The sequence below is a fragment of the Bos grunniens genome, chromosome 22 (assembly GCF_055505025.1).
Source record: "Bos grunniens cultivar Pamir isolate PY7600 chromosome 22, Bosgru_T2T1.0, whole genome shotgun sequence".
Classification (NCBI taxonomy): domain Eukaryota; kingdom Metazoa; phylum Chordata; class Mammalia; order Artiodactyla; family Bovidae; genus Bos; species Bos grunniens.
In genome coordinates, this window is record NC_141186.1 from 42,845,671 (window position 1) to 42,866,629 (window position 20,959).

Here is a 20,959-nt window from a genome sequence, read left to right on the forward strand (position 1 = left end):
GTATGCAGATGTATGAGATGGTCAAAACTCATTAAACTGTATCTCAAAGTCTGCATTTCATGGTGTGAAAGTCAGAGACCTTATATGGCTAATGTACATTGAACGTTTACCATATGCTAGAGAAGGCAATGGCAACCCACTCCAGTACTCTTGCCTGGAAAATCCCATGGGCGGAGGAGCCTGGTAGGCTGCAGTCCATGGGGTCGCTAGGAGTCGGACACAACTGAGCGACTTCACTTTCACTTTTCACTTTCCTGCATTGGAGAAGGAAATGGCAACCCACTCCAGTGTTCTTGCCTGGAGAATCCCAGGGACGGCAGAGCCTGATGGGCTGCCGTCTCTGGGGTCGCACAGAGTCGGACACGACTGAAGCGACTTAGCAGCAGCAGCAGACACTATTAGAAGTGCTTACATGTATTTAAACATTTAGTCCTAACAGACTCTATGAGAGATGCGTCATTATTATCACCATTTTACAAATAAGGAAAGAGAGACAGAGAGAACACATAACTGCAAAGATTATATAACTAGTAAGTGGTAGAACTGGAATCCAAATCCAGACAGTTTGGCTCTAGAGCCCAAATTCTTGCATCCCTGGGAGCAATATATTTAAAAGGTATTGTCACTAGAGGTTAACTGGAAAGAGTTGCCAGATTAAGAAACAGAATATAGTTCAAATTTTTTTAAGTATTTCAGAGTAATGAAATTAAATCTCAAGATGTGACCATGTGACTGGATTAAGGAGTAAAGAGGAGAGGAAGACTTTTGAAGGAAAGGCGGTTAAGGGACTTTTAGTGTGTCGAACAGTATATCAGAAGGTAAGATGAGCCTGGTCCCAGTGTTTTCCAAGAATGTGTATAGGATGGTGTGGTTTTACTCAAGTGTGTGTTCTCAAGTGGTATGTCTGAGGAGGTATAAGGAGTGAGTGGAGGGTGATGTGAAGCTGAAAGGATGGAAGGGCCTGTCTGTGCAATGCCTCAGGTTTCAAAGAAGGTAGGGTTTCACAGTCAGAAGAGCAGACTCTCTCCCAGTGCCACGGTCCCATGGCTTCAGAACTGAAGGCTGTAGAACCACAGGTAAACTCCATAAGTGAACTTCAACTCTAGACTTGAAGGGGAAGTAATACCTCAGAGAGAAGCCAGGTTTCATTTAAAGTAAAGTGTGTAGGACTGTTAAACTGTATGTGTGTTCAGTCATGTCCAACTCTTTGCAGCCTCATAGACTGTAGCCCACCAGTCTCCTCTGTCTATGGGGTTTCCCAAGCAAGAATACTGGAGTGGGTTGCCATTTCCTTCTCCAGGGAATCTTTCAAACCCAGGGATCAAACCCAAATCTCTTGCATCTCTTGAACTGGCAAATGGATTATTTACCACTCACTAGTGCCATGTGGGAAGCTTGTAGGACCCTTAAAAGAATATAGAGAATATAAGTACTTTTCAGTAGTATGGATTTCTAAGGGCACAGTGAAAGGGCGACTTGAGGATTAGCAAGAGATTGATGGGACAGCTATTTGAGGAAGAGAGAGCTTGCTGAAGGAGGGTAGGAATTGGGAGGTAGGAATTGATTGCTGAACAGGTATAGTGATGGTACTTCTGCAAGGAACTTGGTTTTTGTTGATGTAGTCATGAGCTACATTGGCAGCCCCAAATCCCAGTCCTCAACTACATGCTTTCCATATTAAGGGGTTGCAGTGACTTGCTTTTCATGGGGAAATTACTTTTAATTAGTAATAGGTAATTACTTCTCCTGCCCATGTGGAAATTACTATTTCAGTCTCTCAGCTTTTATCACTTAATAAACACAATATGTTGATAAAAAAGATGGACAAAGTCATTGTAAGCAAATTTTCTGTTGAGAAGTTAAAACTGAAGTGAAAAATTATTTTAAAAGGCACAAGAATAAAAGTATCAAAAGCTTCTTTTTTTGTTATTTTGGGAGCATGAAAACAGAAAGAAGTTCTAAAATTCTGGAAAGAGATGTACTTTAGAATTGCTGGGTTACAAAATTGTAGTTTTTTGTTTGTTATTTCTTTTTAGCAAGGCATTGCTGGCTAGCATTGTGTACTGTTAACAATCAAAAAAATTCGGGGACAACCAAGAGCTTATTATTGCATGCACTGAGTGTGTGTGTGTGTGTGTTTCACCAATACAGTGAAGCCATATTGCCAAAACATTTCAGTAAAAACTAGAAGTTAAATTCTTTGAATCATGATTTCACCCTTTGCCAGTCAATTCTTTCATGGAAAATTCCATGTTGAAATTAAATAGCATAAACTCTCTTATTAATCCAAGCAACAAACTAAGCAGAACTGTCTGTTCTCTATCAAGACTTGTGTTTTTCCTGTGTCTATTTCTCAAGGACCTGTAATTGTAAATATTTTGTATCAGGAGCTCTTCCTTGCTGGACTAGAGTTTCACATAGGGGTAAAGTGATTAGAGATCAAGAAAATGTCAGAAAAGGGGGATTTTAAGTGTGAATGATCCCCAGTGATAAGGAAAATATTTTATAAAGATCAACTGTAATTCAGATAGTCCACCTGTTGGTAGCAGAGAACTCAGAACACTTTTCCATAACTTCAGAAAATATATCACAGAAATGATAAGAATAATGATTTATTTGTGAAAGCTTATGAAAATTGTAACCTTTCCAAATATCAGCTTCAGATCAGATCAGATCAGTCGCTCAGTCGTGTCCGACTCTTTGCGACCCCATGAATCGCAGCACGCCAGGCCTCCCTGTCCATCACCAACTCCCGGAGTTCACTCAGACTCACGTCCATAGAGTCAGTGATGCCATCCAGCCATCTCCTCCTCTGTCGTCGCCTTCTCCTCCTGCCTCCAATCCCTCCCAGCATCAGAGTCTTTTCCAAAGAGTCAACTCTTCGCATGAGGTGGCCAAAGTACTGGAGTTTCAGCTTTAGCATCATTCCTTCCAAAGAAATCCCAGGGCTGATCTCCTTCAGAATGGACTGGTTGGATCTCCTTGCAGTCCAAGGGACTCTCAAGAGTCTTCTCCAACACCACAGTTCAAAAGCATCAATTCTTCGGAGCTCAGCCTTCTTCACAGTCCAGCTCTCACATCCATACATGACCACAGGAAAAACCATAGCCTTGACTAGATGAATCTTTGTTGGCAAAGGAATGTCTCTGCTTTTGAATATGCTATCTAGGTTGGTCATAACTTTCCTTCCAAAAAGCAGGCAACAAACCTCTATTTCTTCTAACCAAGGAAGATTTGTGAAAGTTATCCTCATCTTTTCCAAGAACTACTCCCATCTGTACTTCTAAAAGATAGATTCAGTAAATAACTTATCAGTACTTACACATTTATGGTTTGTTGAATGATGATAAAGTGAAAGACTGAAAATATGTGTGCAGGCATGTATTTATATGCTTATCTTCATATACGCTTACACACATATGCATACCATTATTTGTTGAGTACTTTTCATGAAGCATTAATCTAGGCAGAGGAAATAAAAGCAGTTTGATTTGGGATGTATAAAAAGTGTGTAAATCACACCTGAAATCCAAGCAACAAAACCAAAGTAAACAAGTAGGACTACATCAAACTAAAAAGCTTCAGCACAACAAAAGAACACATTAACAAAATGAAAAGACAACCTATGAAACAGAGAAAAAAATCTGCAAACCATACATCTGATAAGCAGTTAATGTCAAAAATATATGAAGAACTCATATAACTCAATAGCAAAAAAAAAAATCAGTTAAAGTGGGCAGGGAGAAAGCAATGGCACCCGACTCCAGTACTGTTGCCTGGAAAATTCCATGGATGGAGGAGCCTGGTGGGCTGCAGTCCATGGGGTCACTAAGAGTCAGACACGACTGAGTGACTTCACTTTCACTTTCCACTTTCATGCACTGGAGAAGGAAATGGCAACCCACTCCAGTGTTCTTGCCTGGAGAATCCCATGGACAGAGAAGCCTGGTAGGCTGCAGTCCATGGGGTCGCACAGAGTCGGACACGACTAAAGCGACTTGGCAGCGGCAGCAAAGTGGGCAAAGGGCCTAAATAGACATTTTTCCAAAGCAGATATACAATAGACCAATAGATACACGGGGAAATGTTCAACATCACTAGTCACTAAGGAATTGCAAATTAAAACCACAATGAGACATCAACTCCTACTGTTAGAATGGATATCATCAAAAAGACAAGAGATAAATATGTATAAATGTAGAGAAAAGGGAACCCTTGTGCACTGTTGATAAGATTATAAATTGGTATAGCCATGTGGAAAACAGTACGGAGGTGCCTCAAAAACTTAATAGAACTTCCAAATGATCCAGCATTCCACTTCTGGGATGTAGTCAAAGCAAACAGTAGCACTAACTTGAAAAGATATCTTCACCCCCATAGTCACTGCAACATTATTTACAACAGCCAAGACATGGAAACAACCTAAGTGTCCATTTGTGGATGAATAAAGATGCTGTGGTATATATGTACAATGGGATATTTTTCAGCCATAAGAAAGTGAGAAAATCCTACCCAATGCAAAAACATGTATGGACCTTGAAGACATTATATGCTAAAGTGAAATAAGTAATATAGGACAAATACTGAATGACCTCACTTACATGTGGAATCTAAGCAAAACAACAACAAACTCATAGAAAAGAGATCAGACACAGACTAGACACAGTGGGAGGCAGGGGTGGGCACTTCTATCTTAACCGTAGGGATGATATTTTTCCACACTTTGTTATGATCCACACAGTCAAAGGCTTTAGCATGGGCAATAAAGCAGAAGTAGATGTTTTTCTGGAACTCGCTTTTTCAATGATCCAACAGATGTTTGCGATTTGATCTCTGGTTCCTCTGCCTTTTCTAAATCCAGTTTGAACATCTGGAAGTTCACGGTTCACATACTGTTGAAGCTTGGCTTGGAGAATTTTGAGCATTACTTTACTAGCGTGTGAGATTAGTGCAATTGTGCGGTAGTTTGAGCATTCTTTGGCATTGCCTTTCTCTGGGACTGGAATGGAAACTGACATTTTCCAGTCCTGTGGCCACTGCTGAGTTTTCCAAATTTGCTGGCATATTGAGTGCAGCACTTTCACAGCATCATCTTTTAGGATGAGGTATTTTGAAATAGCTCACCTGGAATTCCATCACCTCCACTAGCTTTGTTTGTAGTGATGCTTCCTAAGGCCCACTTGACTTCACATTCCAGGAAGTCTGGCTCTAGGTGAGTGATCAGACCCTCATTTATCTGGGTCATGAACATCTTTTTTGTACAGTTCTTCTGTGTATTCTTGCCACTGCTTCTTAATCTCTTCTGCCTCTGTTAGATCCATATCATTTCTGTCTTTTATTGTGCCCATCTTTGCATGAAATGTTCCCTTGATATCTCTACTTTTCTTAAAGAGATCCTAGTCTTTCCCATTCTATTGTTTTCCTCTATTTCTCTGCATTCATCACTGAGGAATACTTTCTTATCTCTCCTTGCTATTCTTTGGAACTCTGCATTCAGATGGGTATATCTTTCCTTTTCTCCTTTGCCTTTCACTTCTCTTCTTTTCATAGTTGTTTGTAAGGCCTCCTCAGGCCTTTTTGCATTTTTGCCTTTTTGCATTGCTTTTTCTTAGGGATGGTCTTGATCAATGTACAATGTCACGAATCTCCATCCATAGTTCTTCGGGCACTCTGTCTATCAGATCTAATTCCTTGAATCTGTTTGTCACTTCCATTGTATAATCATAAGGGATTTGATTTAGGTCATACCTGAATGGTCTAGTTTACTTTCTTCAATTTAAGTCTGAACTTGGCAATAATGAGTTCATGATCTGAGTCACAGTCAGTTCCCAGTCTTGTTTTTGCTGACTGTATAGAGCTTCTCCATCTTTGGCTGCAAAGAATATAATCATTCTGATTTTGGTATTGACCATGTGGTGATGTCCATGTGTAGAGTCTTCTCTTATGTTGCGGGAAGAGGGTGTTTGCTATGACCAGTGCATTGTCTTGGCAAAACTCTGTTTAGCCTTTGCCCTGCTTCATTCTGTACTCCAAGGCCAAGTTTTCCCGTTACTCCAGGTATTTTTTTACTTCCTACCTTTGCATTCCAGTCTGTATAATCAAAAAGACATCTTTTTGAATTATTAGTTCTAGAAGGTCTTGTAGGTCTTCATAGAACTGTTCAATTTAACTGGACATGGAACAACAGACTGGTTCCAAATCGGGAAAGGAGTACATCAAGGCTGTATATTGTCACCCTGCTTGTTTAACTTATATACAGAGTACATTATGAGAAATGCTGGACTGGATGAAGCACAAGCTGGAATCAAGATTGCTGGAAGAGATATCAATAACCTCAGATATGCAGATGAAACCACCCTTATGGCAGAAAGCAAAGAAGAACTAAAGAGCCTCTTGATGAAAGTGAAAGAAGAGAGTGAAAAAGTTGGCTTAAAACTCAACATTCAGAAAACGAAGATCATGGCATCTGGTCCCATCACTTCATAGCAAATAGATGGGGAAACAGTGGCTGACTTTATTTTTCTGGGCCCCAAAATCACTGCAGATGGTGATTGCAGCCATGAACTTAAAAGACGCTTACTCCTTGGAAGGAAAGTTATGACCAACCTAGACAGCATATTAAAAAGCAGAGATATTACTTTGTCAACAACGGTCCGTCTAGTCAAGGCTATGGTTTTTCCAGTAGTCATGTATGGATGTGAGAGTTAGACTATAAAGAAAGCTGAGTGCAGAAGAATTGATGCTTTTGAACTGTGGTGTTGGAGAAGATTCTTGAGAGTCCCTTGGACAGCAAGTTGATCCACCCAGTCCGTCCTAAAGGAAATCAGTCCCGAATATTCATTGGAAGGACTGATGTTGAACCTGAAACTCCAATACTTTGGCTACCTGATGCAAAGAACTGACTCATTTGAAAAGACCCTGATGCTGGGAAAGATAGAAGGCAGGAGGAGAAGGGGAAGACAGAGGATGAGATGGTTGCATGGCATCACTGACTCAACGGACATGAGTCTGAGTAAACTCCATGAGTTGGTGATGGACAGGGAGGCCTGGCATGCTGCAGTCCATGGTGTTGCAAAGAGTCGGACACGACTGAGCAACTGAATTGAACTGAACTGAGGGTTGTCATGTACAACATGATGACTGCTGATGAACTGTAGTAAAGCTGTTAAGACAGTAGATCCTAAGAGTTCTCATCACAAAAAGAAATCTTTTTCCATTTTACTGTATCTGTGTGACATGATGAATATTAACTAAACCTGTTGTAGTAATCAGTTCACAATACAAGTGAATCAAACCATCAAGCTACACAGCTGAAACTTGTACAGTGATGTCAGTTATTTCTCAGTAAAGCTGTATGGGGGGAGAAAAGCATTTAGTAGGTAAGGGCCTGGTTTCCTGTACTCACAGTGTGTGAAGGAAGTGGACTCCAATTACAAGCAGAGCTGGCAGAGTCCAGTGGGGTCTTCAGATGCAGCCAACTGGAGAGTTCATCTAAGCAGAGAATAAAGGGGCAGGTTCCTGAGAAAAAAAATTGCCCAGCACATTCCCATGCCTCCCTGGCCCTGGACATGCTTATTAATTGCTCAAAACCAAACTCAGATGTCACCTCCAAGCATTTTCTAAATGTAGAGAGACTTAAAATACTTATTTCAAAAAAGAGATAATTTTAAAAGCAGTTATTAACTGTGGAAATATGAAGAACTTGTATAGGGGGAGAAGGTAATCATAGAGCTATACTTGGTTCAGGTTTCATAATAGTTACATAGTCACAATAAAGAGAACACAGAATATATATTTTAAAGAAAAGGGAGAAAGAGAATGAGAGATAATTATCTTGGGAGGAAGAAGTCGGAAATTAAGGTGTGCAAATGAGCTAAAAGTCTTATTTACCGTAATAAGTCAGCAGATAAATGTCCAAAATTGATGAATCAAGAAGTATTATTTAAAAATACAATGAGAAGGAATGGTTAAGAGTTGACAGTATGATTGGATGAGTGAAAAAGTGACAGAGGGCTACATTTTGTGTAAAACTATTGGCACTATATTTAACATATTTGCATACACTGTCATGATAAAAAAAAAATTTAATTTTTTTAAAAGAAGCCTTTCTTGAACATCCCCACCTTCCCGCCCTCTGTACTCACTGTACATAACAGATGCCACATGTCTGATTTCCTTCCCAGACTGGAAGGAGTTTTATTCAGTGCTCTATCCTTGGAGCTATGCCCAGTGTCTCAACACCTGATAAGCATGTAGCACCTATATGAAGGCTTCCCTGGTGGCTCAGTGGTAACGAATCCACCTGCCAAGCAGGAGATGTGGGTTTGATCCCTGGGTTGGGAAGATCCCCTGAAGAAGTAAATGGCAACTCACTCCTGTATTTTTGCCTGGAGAATCCCATGGACAGAGGAACCTGGCAGGCTACAGTCCATAGGGTCACAAAAGAGTCAGACACAATTTAGTGACTAAACAACAACAACCTATGAAAGAGAATGGATAAATGTGATTACTAATGGGACAAACCAGCTGAAAGATTGAAATTGGGGCATAATGTTAAATTTTTAAGGAGTAGGACCAAAATTTGTAACGATAATCATAATGAAAAGGAAAAGTTAAAATTTCACGTAACCTCCAGCCTCTGTAACTCAGCTTGCTCCTTGCAAAGTCTGGGTCACTTAGGTCACATAGTCTCAGAAAGTGCGGACTTACAATACTACAGTCTGGAACTTATCTTACTCACCCTTGTCCTGCTCTTTGCAATTGCCCAGCCCCTGCAAACTTGGTTAATCATGCCTGTCCATGTAAAAGTCAAGCATCCCCCTCCACATCTTGATCACTGTTCCTTAAACCAGCCTATTAGCAGCTAGTGTTGCCCACTGGAGTAGGTCTATAAAAACTCTGTAACCCTTTTGTTCAGGGCTCAGAGCTTAGAGTGTTAACTCTCTGGGCCCGCTGGCATAATAAACCTGAGTTCTTCAACTCTTCAAGTGTGGTGTTTGGTTTCTCAATTACTGGTTTCTGCAACAATAATACTTGTATAATAATATTAATAATTATTGTTAGATAGCTGAAAACCCCAAAACTTCCATACAGCGTGCTTTTACCAAGCCATAGTGTTTCGTCATATGGCATACATACTGAATTTGTCCCATGCATTTCACTTCCTATGCTAGCACTTCATGCTTAAATGACTGATGGGGACTAACTGGTCTGCCTCTGTCTGTCTGTATTCTACCTCAGCCTTCTCCCCCAGTACCCCTTTACCGCCCCAAATATTCCTTCACTGAGGTTAATTCAGACTTCCCAGTTACCCTACTTTTCTTACATTCTCCTTCAAGAACCACAGTGGCACTTGACCCTCTGCAGTCCACATTTCTCTTCTTGATCTTCCAACAACTCCACAACCTGGCCTCAGGGCCCTATCCCACATTACTTCCCACATCTCCCAGGAGAGTGCCTCCTGCTTGTTAGGCCAGCCTCATTTTATTACACTCAGTCCTACCTCCTACCTTTCATTACACCAGGCTCCTTTCCCCCCAAAAAGATCAGAACGTTCCCATCACCTGGAAATACGATGTTACTGTTGAGACATCTGCAAAGAAAATAATTTTCCATGTTTAATCAATATTTTACTGCACTCTTTTTTACTCTTGTACTGTGGAAACAAACTCAGATTCTCAACCATATTAAAACCAAGACTCTTAAATGGAATTTGACTTTTAAAATGACATTATATTTCCTTTGTCAATTAATATATATCTTGATTTTGATAGATTAATAAAATAGACCTTATATAAAATGTGCTTCTAAGCAGATAATGGAAGAGCCTATTATAAGCACAGACCATTTTAAATACTGCTTTTCTTTTAACTTCAAAAATTCTCTTTTCTGCTCTTGTCCTGCAGTTTTAAATGTCTTAATTTTTTACTAAATGATTATTTTCTCTTTTTCTTTAACTCAGTAAGACCATTTAGAGAATTCATCTGCTGAAGTATTGAGGGTTCTAATTGTTTAATGGACAGAAATTAGGCCCTGCAAGAGTACTTTAAAAACTGGCAAATACAAGGCATAATTACAGATTCCTTAGAAGAATCTATTTCTGTACAATAGGTTAATTGGTAAGTAGACAGCACTGGCCACACTTTAGACCCAGTTTCCAATTTCAATTTCATCTGTGCTTTTTTAAAAAACAAATATAAGTGGCTAATTGTGATCAAATTAGTCCTCTTGAAGGAACAATTGGCTACTTATCTCTGATTTTCAAAATTTAAGTGGTCTAAAACATCTGCAGTTAACTGCCTACAAATCTAGGGTTATTTCTCTTAAGTTGTCAAAGCCTTGATTCATGATAGGAACTCTGTAGCCAGGTAACCAATGTTCAGTTCATAGTATGATGATTTCTTTGGAAGAATCAAAATAGTTTTTAAGAAAATTGAAGCCAAAACAGATAGATTTACCTAAAGGGAAAAATTGGTTTTGGGGATGGTTGACCCGGTTGATTGCCTCAAATCGCTGAACTTCCCACTTTTAAAATGGCTTCTTCATTTATGTGATTGTAAAAAGTACTTACTCCTCTTTCCCTTTTTAATTTTAGTGGTGCAATCTATGCATTGACTTGGTGGCATTTACCAATGAAATATTCAAAGGAGCAGTTTTCCAGTCACTGGATGGAATTACTGTCTCAGCGAACTGTAAGCTACGAAAGATCTTCACTTTAAAATACAAGCCTCAAGACACTGCTGATAAAGATGGTATGTTCAAACTACTATCAAGATTTTTTAGTTCTCCAGTTTTTAAAAAAGATAGACATGTCTTTGGAAAGTAAGAGTATAAGGTGTTTTTCTTTTTTTTAATTTATCTTTATTTAATTGTGGAAAGAACATTTAACATGAGGTCTATCTTAACAAATTTTATTGTTAATAAATGTTATTTTGACTATAGTTACAATGTTATACAGCAGGTCTCTAAAGCATATTCATCTTGACTGAAATAATAATAATAGTTTTCTAATGATCATGGTAAGATAGAAGGATGGCTGAGATATTCCTCATATGATTTTTAAAGAGACTGGAAATATATACAGTAACTACTCACTAAATTGTTAATAACTGTACTCTGCAGGAAACAGAGCCATCTAGAATTCATAAGGCAGTACAAACTATCCTGCTAAGATATCTTAAACAACTAAAATATTGAGGGACTACTATTGCTTCTTTTTATTTTCATCTGGGATTACTTTTAACAAAATCAATTCTCCTAGAAGCCCAGGAAATAGGACTGCACATTAGATGGCAAAAGTGATTTCTTAGAAGTTTATATGTAGACTTTAGATTTGTGCTGCATCTGGATGAGTGTTTGTGGAACAGAACACTGTGCCTATAAATTCACTTGGTAATAAAACACAGCAATGCATTTACAGCTCCCCAAAGAGATCAAAAGCCAGGAAGTATGGCTAGTCATCTTATATACCACTTAAAGGCTGTACAAGAAAGTGAAAGATTTCATTAAAAAAAAAATAGTACCCAGTTAATAAGAAAATTCAAAATTTATAGAAATATAGATAAATTTGGGTGAATTCCATATCAGATCATAAGAGGTAAATGATAACCTAATTGAAATTTTTAATAAATGTAAGGATAAAGTGAATCAAAACTTGACAGATTAAATACATGTTTTTGTCTCTGATTCTTTCTAAAGCTGCAATAAAATTGTAACATGGGAATAAAAATGGTATAAACCCACCAGGGTGAAGAGGAGACAACAAAACATAAAAGATGTTCGTAAATTTTGTCAGATTGAGACATGACAACTGAAAAGAGCAGAGAAGGCTGAAACTTTTAGTTTTACAGGGGGATTTACCAGTAAGATTCATAGCATAGAACCTCGGGAGATGAAGAACTGACTGTCCTTAGGAGAGGGTTCAATACAAAGACATAGGAAGATCCTGTACTCACTTCCTCCCCTGGACACAAGAAATCTACAGCTGCACTTGGAATGAATCTCTTGGAAAGGGACCTTCAAATTGGAAGAATAGCAACTCCACAACAAAGGATTTAAACAGCCTCAAAGCTATGAGTGAGTGAAAAGTGAAAGTCGCTCAGTCAAGTCCAGCTCTTTGTGACCCCATGGACTGTACAGTCCATGGAATTTTCCAGACCAGAATACTGGAGTGGGTAGCCTTTCCCCTCTCCAGGAGATCTTCCCAACCCAGGGATTGAACCCAGGTCTCCCGCATTGCAGGTGGATTCTTTACCAGATGACCCACAAGGGAAGCCACAAAGGTATGAGAGGCAGAGATAAAGTCTCCCCCCAAGGGAAAAGAACTACACCCCAGCCACAGCAATGTACAAATGGGAAAGGTCACAGAGCTATGGACCTTTCCCCTGAGGAAAAGGATATCTGAGCTCCATGCCAGGAACCCAACCCCTAGGTCCTGTATAAGAGAGGTGAGCCCCTAAACTAACTGACTTTGAAAACCAGTGGGGAGTATGTCCAGGAAAACTATAGAACTGCAGGGATGAGAAGTCCACTCTTAAAGAGCTTCCTGCAGACCTACTAGACCCCAAAACCAGTTGACCCACAGGACACAAACACCAGTTGAAAAGTGCCTGGATCATAGGTGAAGGGGTCCTACTTACTAACCTTGAAACATATGCTGGAGAGTCAGAAACTAGCTGGAATAATCTCCCAGGTTTGAAACTCTAGCAATAGACCTTTTTGTGATCTCAGGCTACTTTGTAATATCAGAACTGTCAAGCACCATTTTGGAATTCTCTCTCTCGTCTATTACGCCAGTGTGTCTGCCCTGCTGGGAGCCTCAGCCTTAGGGCTGTGTTTTGACTGGGCACTGCTTCCAGTCTGGGGACCAGCTCCACCCACAGCCACAGCGCTGCCAAAACTGGAAGGCACACACAGCCCAAATAGTTGGGCAGACCCTTGAATTCTTGGCTCTGGTGGAAAACAAGGTTGTGCTCCTGAGCCCCACTGAACTGAACCTTCAGTTCAGTCGCTCAGTAGTGTCTGACTCTTTGCGACCCCATGAATCGCAGCACACCAGGCCTCCCTGTCCATCACCAACTCCCAGAGTTCACTCAAACTCATGTCGATCAAGTCGGTGATGCCATCCAGCCATCTCATCCTCTGGCGTCCCCTTCTTGTGCCCCCAATCCATCCCAGCATCAGAGTCTTTTCCAGTGAGTCAACTCTTCACATGAGGTGGCCAAAGTACTGGAATTTCAGCTTTAGCACCATTCCTTCCAAAGAAATCCCAGGGCTGATCTCCTTCAGAATGGACTGGTTGGATCGCCTTGCAGTCCAAGGGACTCTCAGGAGTCTTCTCCAACACCACAGTTCAAAAGCATCAATTCTTCAGCGCTCAGCCTTCTTCACAGTCCAACTCTCACATCCATACATGACTACTGGAAAAACCATAGCCTTGACTAGATAGACCTTTGTTGGCAAAGTAATGTCTCTGCTTTTGAATATGCTATCTAGGTTGGTCATAACTTTCCTTCCAAGGAGTTAATTTCATGGCTGCAGTCACCATCTGCAGTGATTTTGGAGCCCAGAAAAATAAAGTCTAACACTGTTTCCCCATCTATTTGCCATGAAGTGATGGGACCAGATGCCATGATCTTCGTTATCTGAATGTTGAGTTTTAAGCCAACTTTTTCACTCTTCTCTTTACTTTCATCAAGAGGCTTTTTAGCTTCTCTTCACTTTCTGCCATAAGGGTGGTGTCATCTGCATATCTGAGATTATTGATATTTCTCCCAGCAATCTTGATTCCAGCTTGTGCTTCTTCCAGCCCAGCATTTCTCATGATGTACTCTGCATAGAAGTTAAATAAGCAGGGTGACAATATACAGCCTTGACGTACTCCTTTTCCTATTTGGAACCAGTCTGTTGTTCCATGTCCAGTTCTAACTGTGGCTTCCTGACCTGCATATAGGTTTCTCAAGAGGCAGGTCAGGAAGTCTGGTATTCCCATCACTTGAAGAATTTTCCACAGTTGATTGTGATCCACACAGTCAAAGGCTTTGGCATAGTCAATAAAGCAGAAATAGATGTTTTTCTGAAACTCTCTTGCTATTTTGATGATACAATGGATGTTGGCAATTTGATCTCTGGCTCCTCTGCCTTTTCTAAAACCAGCTTGAATGTCAGGAAGTTCACGGTTCACGTATAGCCTTGTGGGTTTCATTACATAGAAACAAACAGAATTAAGCAAAATAAGAAGACAGGAATATGTTCCAAATAAAAAAATAAGACAAAACCTCAGAAAAAGAAATAAAGGAAACAGAGATAGGCAGTCTCCTGGCAGAGTTCAATGATGATCATAAAGTTGCTCATTAATTTTGGAAGAAGAATGGTTGAACAGAGTGAGAACTTCAACAGAGAGAGAGAAAATAAAAGAAAGTACCAAAGAGAAGTAATAACTGAACTGAAAAATACACTAGAGGAGTTCAACAACAGATTGGATGAGGCAGCAGAAGGAATCAAGAAGCTAAGACAAAGCAATGAAAGTCACCCAGACAGACTAGCAAAATGACAAAGAATTTTAAGAGGTGAAGATACCTTGAGAGACCTTTGGAACAGCATCAAGTGAAATAACATTCCCATTAGAGTCCCACAAGAGGAGAGAGGGGCAAAAAAAATTATTTGAAGAAATAGTGGCTGAAAATTTCCCTAATATGGGAAAGGAAATAGACATCCAGATCCAGGAAGCACAGAGTTCCAAATAAGTTGAAACCAAAGAGCCACACACACCAAGATACATGATAATTAAAATGATAAAAATTAAGGATGAGAGAAAATCCTAAAAGCAGCAAGAGAGAGAAAAAAAAAACTTGTTACATACTAAAACCCACAAGGCTATTAGATGTTTTAACATAAACTGTGCAGACCAGAAGAGAGTAGCTTAACATATTCAAAGTGCTAAAAGGAAGAAAGTTCAACCAAGAATTATTAACAAGGTTATTGTTCAGAATTAAAGAAATCAAGAGTTTCCCAGATAAACAGAAGTTAAAGCAATTCATCAACACTAAACCAACCCTGCGAGAAATATTGAAGAGACTTCTGTAAGCTGAAAAGAAATAGCACTAATTAATAATAAATTTTTAAAAAAGAAACACATGAAAGTAAGAATCTGACGATTGTTGTTGTACAGTCGCTAAGTCACGTCCAACTCTTTGAGACTCTGTGGACTGTAGCCTGCCAGGCTCCTCTGTCCATGGAATTTCCCAGACAAGAATACTGGAGTGGGTTACCATTTCCTTCTCCATTGGATCTTCCTGACCCAAGAATCAAACTGCATTTCCTGCGTTAGCGGGTGGATTATTTTACCACTGAGCTACCAGGGAAGCCCCCCCGCCCCAAAAATCTCACTCGAAAAGATAAATATATAATAAAGGTAGAGGGTCAGTCACTTATAAAGTAAGCATGAAACTTAAAAGACAAAAAACTAAAATATATTGTTCCAAAAATAGTAAAATTAACATGTTAGGAAAAACCCCAAACAATCTTTTTGGCCAACCTAATATGTCCTGTGGGTTTTGATAAATCAATAATGACATGTATCCACCATTGCAGCATCATATAGAATAGTTTCATTGCCCTAATTACTGTTGCAATGGGGAGACCTGGGTTTGATCCCTGGGTTGGGAAGATCCCCTGGAGAAGGGAATGGCAACCTACTCCAGTATTCTTTCCTGGAGACTCCCCATGGACAGAGGAGCCTGGCAGGCTACAGTCCATGGGGTTGCAAAGAGTCGGACATGACTGAACGACTAAGCACACAGCACAATTTCTATAGTACAGTGCCTTTCAAGGAAGGATGGAAAAGAGGGATGATTTTAAAAGGAAATGTACAAGAGATGTCATGTAATAAGAATTCAAGAATTTGGTGACTTGCTCTGTTGATATCTGTATTACAGTAAGTGATGAATGTCCCTTTGTCTTTCTTACTGAAGGATGGGTCATTGCCTTCTGCAAAAATAGATTAGTTGGTCATAGCATTGAGACTTTTATCCAAGGAAAATTTTGTATGTGTTTCTTAATTCCATTCTCAGGTTCAGTTTTAAAATATCATATTAAATGCATGCTTAAGCTCAGTCCTGTGTTGTCCTTGGCTCGTTTAAACTACTATTATTTTACTCTAGGACCTCTCAGACTCACCCACGCTAGGATATGTTGCCTAATTCCATTGCTGTTCTCTGTTACACAGTGGGATATAATAGAAAATGAGTTATTAGGACCCTAAAATGAGTTATTAGGACCCAGCAGCTAACCAGTTTCTTCGTTGTCCAGCAGAATGACTTATGCTGGACAAGTAGTAAAGCATGATGATTCAGTTTAGTTTATTACTTTTATGATCCCCAAGGGAACATGGACTAACATTTGCATGACTGAATTATTGATTAACTTGTATCATTTTGCATTTTTTTTATAAAACATGATATATGTGTAGATCAGAGAAAGATGGAAGAGAGAAAAGAACAAGTGAGGATCCATTAATCATGAATTTATACTGCCAATCACAGTTTTATAGGTCTCCTGGTTCCCCAGTCTCCCCAGTTCATTGTTCTTCCTGAAGTCTCAGGACTGGGGAGTATGTGTTCAGTGTTCAGTAATGCAAGAAGAGAAGAACTATGATTTAAGACTAGGAGCCCTTTGAGGGCTAAAATTGGATCTCCACATTTGTATTTCTACTAAATGACCTGGCACCAGTAACGTGTCATAAATGCTTGATGAATTAATGAAGTAAGGGCTAGCTAACTGTTCAATTATTCATTTACTGTCTCTATATAGTAAACCTTTATTGGGTGTCTAACAATCTGAAGAAAATTATCCCTTCAAAGGTGACAGAAAAAAATTAGAAGTACTGATGTCTTCATAGACTCATTGATCAGGAAAAGGCCCTAAAGATCATCTAATTCAGTGTCTTAATTATACAAATAAGGAAAAGAAGGTCCATGGAAATGAGGCATCTTGTGCTGAGACTGCAGAACTCAACACCAACCCTCTGACTGCCATTTTGTCAGTGCTGCCCAAGTTTACCATCCACAATAAGTAAAATGACTTAGTGTTTTTAATAATTGACATTGTTGAGTTTTTTTTCCCACTTCTCTCCTCACCTGCAGGTGAGATGAATGTACATCATACCCAAATCTTGTCAGTTTAAGGCTACATTTCCACTCCTTTCCAGAGAGGAGCACTGAACTCACAATGCCCTTGCCTAGCAAACCATGCCAGGGGAAGTAAAGTGGGTGAGGTGCCTAACAGCCAATAGAAGATCCCACAAGAATTAGTCACCGGTGTCCCTATATCAAGACTCAGAATTATTCTAAGATATTTATTATATTTTGTAATTCAGTTCAGTTCAGTTGTGTCCGACTCTGTGACCTCATGAACCGCAGCACACCAGGCCTCCCTGTCCATCACCAACTCCCAGAATTCACCCAAATCCATGTCCATCGAGTTGGTGATGCCATCCAACCATCTCATCCTCTGTTGTCCCCTTCTCCTCCTGCCCTCAATCTTTCCCAGCATCAGGGTATTTTCAAATGAGTCAGCTCTTCAAGGTCAGGTGGCCAGAGTATTGGAGTTTCAGCTTCAACATCAGTCCTTCCAATGAATACCCAGGACTGATCTCCTTCAGGATGCACTAGTTGGATCTCCTTGCAGTCCAAGGGACTCTCAAGAGTCTTCTCTAACACCAGAGTTCAAAAACATCAATTCTTCTGTGCTCAGCTTTCTTTATAGTCCAACTCTCACATCCATACATGACCACTGGAAAAACCATAACCTTGACTAGATGGACCTTTGTTGGCAAAGTCATGTCTCTGCTTTTTAATATGCTGTCTAGGTTGATCATAACTTTCCTTCCAAGGAGTAAAGCATCTTTTTAATTCATGGCTGCAATCACCATGTGCAGTGATTTTGGAGCCCCAAAAAATAAAGTCAGCCTCTCTTTCCACTGTTTCCCCATCTATTTGCCATGAAGTGATGGGACCAGGTGCCATGATCTTAGTTTTCTGAATGTTGAGCTTTAAGCCAACTTTTTCACTCTCCTCTTTCACTTTCATCAAGAGGCTCTTTAGTTCTTCGCTTTCTGCCATAAGGGTGATGTCATCTGCACATCTGAGGTTATTGATATTTCTCCTGGCAATCTTGATTCCAGCTTGTGCTTCATCCAGTCCAGCGTTTCTAATGATGTACTCTGCATATAAGTTAAATACTGTTTATAATAAAATACTATTTCTCAAAACCTCTAAGGACAACAATTTCATTTACATTACCATCCAAATAATTAAGTACCTCGGAATAAATTTAATCAAGGATGTAAAGACTTGTACACTGAAAACTATAAAACATTGCTAAAAGAAATTAAGAAAGAGCTACCTAAATGGAAAGACATCCCACATTCATGAATTGGAAGACGTGATATTGTTAAGATTTTCAATATCATGCCAAATGATCTAGAGAATAAATTCAGTCTCTCTTGAAATGTCAGTGGCCTTTTTACAGAAATGGAAGAAACAATCCTCAGATTCATATGGCATTGAAAGAGGACTGAATATCCAAAAATTTCTTTAAAAAAGGACAAAGTTGGAGGATTCACACTTCTCAATTTCAAAACTTGTCTCAAAGTTACAAAAATCAAAGGAGTTGCTGTTAGGACTGACATATAGACCAATGAAACAGAGTTAAATCCAGAAATAAAGGCATGCATCACATTTTGGCAGGGACACCGAGAGCATTCAATGGGGAGAGAATAGTGTCTTCAACAAATGGGGAACCCTACCTCACCCAATTTAAAAAAATTAACTCAGTGTATCAGTTTCCTAAATGTAGGAGGTAAACCATTAAAGTCTTAGAAAAAAATAATAGAGATAAATCTTCATGACCTTAAATTTGGCAATTAGATATGTTACCAAAACCATAGTAACAAAATGTTTGATGTAGATAAACTATACATTATCAAAATTAAAAACTGTGTATCAGATGACATTATCTAGATGGTGAAAAATCGCTTCTTGAGCTTTTGACTAAGATCAAGTGAAGACATAAAAAGATGGCCTACAGAATGGGAGAAGATATTTGTAACACATATCTGATAGAATATATACTCTGTTTCATAAATAAAGTATACATATATATTCTGATACATTCTAGAATCTGAAATACATAACACAAAAGCAAAACGACAACCCAATTTTTTAAAATGGTCAAAAGTCTTAAATATATCTCCAAAGAAGGTACACAAAAGAAGATAATAAAAATGTCAGCCAACAAACCTAAGATGCTAAACATCATTGTTCATTAGGGAAATAAAATTTTAAACCACAGTGAGATACCATACCTACTAGGATGGCTATAATTTTGTTTTATAGAAAATAAGTGTTAGCAAATGTGGAGGGAAATTGGAATCTTCAAGCATTGCTGATAGGAAACCAAAATTGTTCTCTCATTGTGGAAAACATTTTGGCAGTTCTTTAAAAACTTAAACATAGCAATACCATATGACCCTGCAATTCCACTCCGAAGTATATACTTCCCCAAACAAAAAACAGATACATGTGCATGCATGTTTATAACAGTATTATCTCCAATAGCCAAAATGTGAAAATAGCCCACATGTCCATCTCTGGATGAGTAGATTGACAAAAATTGTTAAGTACTATTTACACAGACACAAAAGGTCACATACTGTATGATTCCATTCACATGAAATATCCGTAATGCAGACAGATTGTAGATTTGTGACTGCCAGGGACTAGGGACCAGAGAGAATGGGGAGATACGGGTTAATGGGTAAGTTCACTATGAATGTACTAAATGCCACTGAATATTTTACTATAAAATGATTAATTTTATTAAAATTAATTTCTTCTCAATTAAAAAAAACTGTGAAAATTTTGTGTAGTTCCTTGAAACATCAAAACCTTTTATTATTCAAAACAAAAGAAAAACACACATACCAGGATACAGTGGTGTCGTTACTATTGTAATGAAATAATTTTCATAAGTATCTGCTGTTACTAATAATAAACATTTATATAGCACTTGCTATATACCAGGTAGTATCCTTATCCTTTTATACATTAACTAGTTTAATCATCACAGTAACCCTGTAAGGAAGTGTTATTTTCATATCCATGTTTCACAGATATGGAGAACAGGGCAGAGCAAGGTAATTACAATGCCAGGATCACACAACCGCTTGCTATAGCCAGAACATGAGACCAGGCTGCCTTGCTCCAGAACCTGTGCTGTTAACTGCTATGATATACAGCTTAAAATCTTTCTGCATTAATACAGTTAAACTCCATAAAGCAGGGATTTGAATCCATATCAGGCCCAGGGACAAATCTGATAGTTATATGGTAGATGAATGAATGAATGAAAAAATGAATCAACTTTATACCAATATTGTTAAATTAATTAGATTAAATGTGTCCCCCTAAAATTTATATGTTCTCTAATAAGATAGCCAGGGTTTCCCTGGTAGCTCAGATGGTAAAAGAATCTGTCTGCAATACAGGAGCCTTGGGTTCGATCCCTGAGTCAGAAAGTTCCCCTGGAGAAGGAAATGGCTACCCACTCCAGTATTTTTGCCTAGAGAATTCCATAGACAGAGGAGCCCACAGTCCATGGGTTTGCAAAAAGTCGGACACAACTGAGCGACTAACACATGCACACATAAGGGATCCCAGACGCTCCCTCTCCCTTCCCACCATGTGTGGTCTCAGAAGGAAGACAGCCATCTGTGAACCAGGGTTAGGAGGTTTATCAGACATCAGATCTGCTAGTGCCTTGGTCTTGAGCTTCTCAGCCCCTAGAACTATGAGAAGTAAATTTGTTATTTCTACACATTTCCACTCAATCTACAGTATTCTGTTATAGCAGCCCAAACAAAAACAAATACTTTGGCAGTGAGGAAACATTTGTGTTTTCT

At 39.1% G+C, this 20,959-nt stretch overlaps 1 protein-coding gene across 50 annotated transcripts in view; it reads left to right on the plus strand.

Moving 5' to 3' along the window:
• CFAP20DC (CFAP20 domain containing) overlaps positions 1 to 20,959 on the plus strand; it is a 266,072-nt gene that overhangs the window by 119,946 nt on the left and 125,167 nt on the right. For all 50 annotated transcript variants that reach the window (XM_086367122.1, XM_086367120.1, XM_086367117.1 and 47 more), the window contains one exon: positions 10,595 to 10,751. In XM_086367122.1, the coding sequence (XP_086223248.1) occupies positions 10,595 to 10,751 (157 nt within the window). The remainder of the gene's footprint in view (positions 1 to 10,594; positions 10,752 to 20,959) is intronic.